This window comes from Periophthalmus magnuspinnatus, chromosome 5, assembly GCF_009829125.3.
Source record: "Periophthalmus magnuspinnatus isolate fPerMag1 chromosome 5, fPerMag1.2.pri, whole genome shotgun sequence".
Classification (NCBI taxonomy): Eukaryota; Metazoa; Chordata; class Actinopteri; order Gobiiformes; family Gobiidae; genus Periophthalmus; species Periophthalmus magnuspinnatus.
The window spans coordinates 9,322,225-9,328,224 of NC_047130.1; the positions used below are offsets into that span (position 1 = coordinate 9,322,225).

General features: G+C 39.1%; 1 protein-coding gene across 1 annotated transcript in view; it reads left to right on the forward strand.

The window, feature by feature from the left end:
- The window catches only part of rspo4 (R-spondin 4), an 82,176-nt gene extending 78,110 nt beyond the window's left edge, over nucleotides 1-4,066 (forward strand). The window contains exon 5 of the mRNA XM_055222156.1: nucleotides 3,334-4,066. Coding sequence (XP_055078131.1) covers nucleotides 3,334-3,464 — 131 coding nt within the window. The 3' untranslated portion in view covers nucleotides 3,465-4,066. The remainder of the gene's footprint in view (nucleotides 1-3,333) is intronic.
- The last annotated feature ends 1,934 nt before the right edge of the window (nucleotides 4,067-6,000 follow it).

Below are 6,000 nucleotides of genomic sequence, written 5' to 3' on the forward strand. Positions count from 1 at the left end.
GTATTTGGAATGATTCATGCATGTTTGAGCGATCATATGTTCAAGACACTGCATCGCTGATCAACTCCCGTTTTCACCGCCACTGTCATATGCCCAGTGCTCTCTGTTTACTTCGTCCTCCAATTTTATTTTCTTAATCAGTGATACGTGTATAATTCGGCAGTGTCACATAGTCATTTTGGCACAAATGAAAAAAAATCCAGTAGCGTGATCTGCAGCTATCCAGACGGTGATGTTAGCTTCCTTTGCACAGTGCACTTTTCCAAAGCAGAAGTCAGGAGTTAGAGCTTGTTTCTTTTATTAAATCATTTTAGATGAATATTGCGATTTAAAGTGTGAAATTATAACATAATGATCAATAGGTAGTAACTATACAACAGACATAAGGACAATATGTCTTCTTTAACCAAAAATTTTAACCTAAAAAACTTTTCTTTTTTTTTACTTTACACTTACATGTATAGATACTTACAGGTGCACTATGTTACTTTTCTGGGTTTGTCAACTGCTTGTTTTTTGAAGCAATAAAACACCCATTATTTAATAAATGTAAGACAGATGCTTAATGTCACACTGTGGAACATTCCAGGCAAATAACATAGTGAACCCATATCACAAATATATATCACAATCAATATGAAACAGCAAGTATGTGAACTATTGTGAGTTTTTGTTTTTTGTTTTTTTTTGCACTGTACTGAATTTGATAATTCAGTCTCACTGGTTTCATTTTACTTAAAGTCACAGTATGTATATTTTTAGCCAAAAAAGCAGACTAAAAGGAAAGCATATTTTCTTTTTTCTTGTTTATTGCACTGACAAACTCAGAAAAACATTCGTCCTTACATTGAGCGGGCTTGCATCTCCACACACCTGATTCTTGTTTGGCCTGGAGCCTTCTCCTGCATGTTTCCATGGAAATGCTGTCCTTTTCGAAATAATATTACACTTTTCTTACAACTTTCTGTTTCCATGGAACCACGCAGCCACCTCCAACAAATTACATACCTGAACTTTCAAAGCCAGTGCAGCCACAGGATTACTACTATGGCAAGTTTGTGGAGTTTTTATGCCTGAAAATCCAGTGTTCATCATATGATAGAATATGCCAGTTACTTATTGAAACTTTTTTAATGTGAATTTATCCACCAAATCAAAGATGGATGCATGAATAAATCCACAGAACGTCACCAGGTGGTTGAGTCCAGCACAGTTTGAGTTCACACATAATTACTCACAATCTCTCTTTCTTTCTTACATTTTTCTCATATTTTACTCTTCTCGTGTTGGATTTTTTCCCCTGTGTACCTTTTTATGGACAAGGTGTGGCACAGCTGTAGAATAGCTGTCTGTCAGTGGAGGTCTGATCTCTGTGCATAAATAACTTCTGTTCTAATGGTGGACAGTTTTATAGAGGCTGGATGAGAGAAGAAAAGACAGAAATGAGATTTACGATGCACTGAATAGTAACTAAAATGAACTAGCAAAGCTTAAACAGGAACTACATTGTAATCATCTATGCTGTTGTCAAGTTGTCAGGTCTCATCTCTGATGCCTAATACAATGCTACTACTCACACCTCACAGCAAGAAGGTCCCGGGCTGCCCCAGTGTTTTTGTGTGGAGTTTTCTTGTTTCTTTTCTTTGTCTGAGTGGGTCTACTCCAGGCACTCTCTCTTTCCCCATCAACCCATCTAACAGAAGTTTAGATACACTATATGAAAATTTCTCACTGTCTGACATGAAGCCAGACTAAGACTAGGTTAATTAGGATTTCCAAATGTATTTCTATTTGCTAAATGACAAAATAATGAGAGAAGGATTTTTTTTAGACAGTTTTTTATTACTTTCTTCAAAGTCAGATCTTTACATACATTTCTTTAATATTGTATGATGTATGACTTGGGTCAAATGTTTTGGATATCCTTTCACAAGCTTCTCACAATAGTTGGCAGGAATTTTGGCCAACTGGCGTACCTGAGCCTTGCTCACATATGCCTTTTCAGGTCTGCCCATAAATTTTCAATAGTATTGAAATGAGGACTGTGTTGGCCACTCCAAAATACTGACTTTGTTATCCTTAAGTCACTTTGTAACCAGTTTGGTAGTATGGTTCAGTTCATTGTCCAATTGGAAGACCCATTTACGCCTTGCTCCAGTATTTCCACATAATGTTCTTTCCTCATAATAATGTCTATTTTGTTAAGTGCACCAGTCCGTCCTGCAGCAAAACAACCCCACAGCATGATGCTGACAATGCCATATTTCACAGTTGGGATGGTGCTCTCAGGCTTGTTAACTTTAACATTTTTCCCCCAAATGTAACAATGCTCATTTTGTCCAAACAGTTCAATTTCAGTTTTGTCAGACCACAGGACATGTCTCTAAAAATGAAAGTCTTTGTCCCTGTGTGCAGTTTCTTTTTGACTAATGGCTTCTTCCTGGGCCTTTTAGCCCATGTCAGTACAGTCCTCGTTTCACTGTGGATAAGAACACACACTTACCAGCTTCAGCAGCATCTTCACAATGTCTATTGCGTTTGTTCTTGGGTTGATATGCACATTTAGGACCAAAGCATGTTGATCTCTAGGACACAGAACCCGCCTCCTTCCTGAATAGTATGAAGGCTGGACATTCCCATGGTGTTCATACTTGTCTATAATTGTTTGAACAGACTAATGTGGCACCTTTAGGCATCTGGGAATTGCACCCAAGGATGAACCAGACTTGTACAAGTCCGCAATTCTTGTTCTCAACAATATTACACAAAGGGCCGTGTGTTTCAGGTGCCTTCAAATACATCCACAGGTGTGTCTCTAAGGAACTCAGATGTTGTCAATAAACCTATCAGAAGCATCTTCCCTGTCCACAAACGTGCAAGCATTTACCTTCTGCACACTTTTCACAAACAAAACGCTGAAGTACGTCTGTCTGTCACCATGTTTGTTTTGGTTCACTTGGGGCTTCACCTTTGACTTCCACACAAACCTCAGTGCTGCTCTGTGATTGATGTGCCCACTGCTGGGCAAATATGAACTTTAGAGTGGGAGTATCTCAAGATGAATTTGTGATATCGTGAGACTGTTACTGTTTAAGGTTAGCACCCTGTGACTGTTATGTGGAAGAACAATCCCCTGGTTGCCTTCATAGAGATGCCTGGAAAGTTCCATAGTGTGGAATTATCCAATTTATATTTCAAAGTGAATAGGAATGTTTTGATCAACTGTATGTTCTACCTCATATACATATGCAGCAAACAATGTATGAATGCGTAATTTATGCTAAAAGAAAGATGAACACAAATGGCTGACTGGGTTTGTTGTTGTTTTTGCAGAAGGAGGCAAAAAGAAAAAGGGCCTGGGTCTGAAGAGGGAGAGGAAGAGAAAGCGCCAGGAGCGTCTGGCTGCCAAAGGCCTCTCAGCCAATCTGACCACAGCAGGAGGCTCCCGTCTGCGCAGACAGTAGCATCAACCAATCAGACCAAAGCAGGAAATACCCTACACCAAATATGACAGAAACGTCGACCTATGACATATTTGCACATACAGCAACTTCATCAAATCAGAAAACAGAAGATATAAACCTCAACGAATCAGACGATAGCAAATATTACCCTCTCCAATCAGACAACAGCAGATAATACCTCCACCAATCAGGAAACTACAGTGACACCAGACAACAACGAACAAGAATGGCGTCTAAAGAGTCCCAGACCTGTGTAATTCTTTCCTAAATACCAGTTTGCTGCTTGCTTTTGTATCAGTGTGTTATAATTGTTATAATATTGTATTTCCATATCATGGTCTAATTCTCAGTATTACTTTGAATGCCATTTGAATGTAATTTTGCTACTTATGAATTGATCTTGCCAACCCAGTCATATTAAAAGTTTAAAACTAAACTGTACAAAATGTAGATGTTTCATATTCCTGTCTGTTGTGTCTTGCTCATTGTGTCATGTTTTTAAGTCATAGTGAAACGTTTAGTTCAAACAAAGATTTGGAGACGCAAAACGACATAAGCAATAGCAGCAAGGAACATTTTTGACCCTACAGGGATACCTTAGATTGTCACCTTCTCATTCAATTGGCTCTCTGCCTCCCATGAGACTTTGCACGACGAGTGCAAGTGGAGTGAGTGGAGCTGTGGCCGTGAGGGAGGCAAGGGAATAATAAATAAATCATAAATGATCATGTTTATGCTGATAATTCATTGTTCATGAATTAATTAATTAATTGATCATTGTTATAATGTTTATGCTTCTTGTGTTTGTTCATGACAATTTGGCTCGTTCACATGGCTCACGTGCTCGTTCATGTTGTACCACGTCACCGCTCGACCAATCAGAGCTTGAGCTTCCCTAGAGCGGACACAGAACGTAGCCGAAGCTAACAATTAAAAAAAAAAATTTTTTAAGACAACAGACAGATTTTGGGGTGAGAAAAAGTTTGTGATCTGAAAATAGGTCAAAATCGCCACAAAACTCTTCTGTGAAAGCTTCAGGTGCCCTGTCAGTCCCTGTCAGTCCCTGTCAGTCCCTGTCAGTCCCTGTCAGCCGAACACGAGTAGTTGGTGATTACATTGCGCTCTATGAGAAAAATCCTTTCTGAGCAGGAGGGATTTTTTCGCTGTAGTACCGAAGAGCCACTTATCCAACTCAAGACAGCTCTAAGCTAGCAATTCCCTATCTACTTATTTAATAGGTGCACAGTAGCGCCTGGCAACCTCACTGTTAGCACCACTACTTCCTGTCCAGTTTTATCTCTATGAGGATTTTGCAGAGTCACGCAAATATGCTAAAAACAACACCACAAAGTAACACAAACAAAGTACTCTACATCTAAAAATATAGTGCAGTCTTTTATCTTAAGTAATTCAAATTTTAATAGGTTGTTTATTTTGTTTTTCCGATTAGTTGTTAGTGAGCTAGCTAGCGTGCTACTGTGCACACTGCCTATTAACAGCTTGTTTACAACAGCTGTGCGGGATTGTTCTAGACACCAAACTTTCTCCTCCCTCCACCCCACTATCTGTGAACTTTGTGAACGTAGAGATCTGGCAACACCACCAGAGTGTTGCCAAATGTTAATCTTGCTTTGATTAGTTTTGACTCAAGGTTATGCCAAGTCATGCTGATTTCTGTTGAGATATGCCAACTGAAGTGTTGTTTCTCACTGACAGAAGCAATTAAGTGAGTGGATGTAACAAATTGATCCATGTTCCTTGTTTATTAACCAAAATTGGGTACAGAGTCTTTAAGTTGATGGATGTACATGGAGTGGAGTTTTTTTTTTTCGTTTTCTTTTCCTTTAATCTCCACTCCTCTCTGCTTTACCTGGCACTCTTTAGATGGCTTTCACACACTTGGAGCTCTGTGTCAGCTATTTGTGAACTACAGAAATGCAAACTACAACAAACGTGTCCCATGTACTTTAAAAAACTCAAACAATACAAAATAAATGACCATTTTCGCAATCCATACATCACCAATTGCTAGTTTATGTTTTTGTTTGTAATAAAATATGGAAAATGTTTGGGAGACACGCTAAAGCTCCATTCAGGTGAAACCTACAATGAGTTCAAAGAAACCATAAAAGGCCCATGTGCTCTGGAGATAATGCATGTGTTTTTAAATGGTGCACCCACATCGTAGGAGCCAAATATCTTTCAGTCTCGAGCTCAAATATCGAGCTCCTGTCTTCGGAATAAACAGAAATTGACAGACTTAATGCACCACGGCCAAGAAAACGTCTATAGACCAAAGATGCCATGGAAACTTGGCGGGTGCATGTGATTAGCCCAGTGAGCAGATCCAACTAAAGATATAGCTGGAGTTAAAAAAAAAAAAGCTGGGGTCATGTGAGGTTACCATGGATGTGAGGTCAAGTGAAGTGTGAAGGCAAAGTCTGGCAAAAGAAACAGTCAAGATTCAACTGGGGTCAAAGTTACGTAATGGAACTTTAAAGAAGACACATTGTGCTTTTGTCTGCTAGCCTGTACA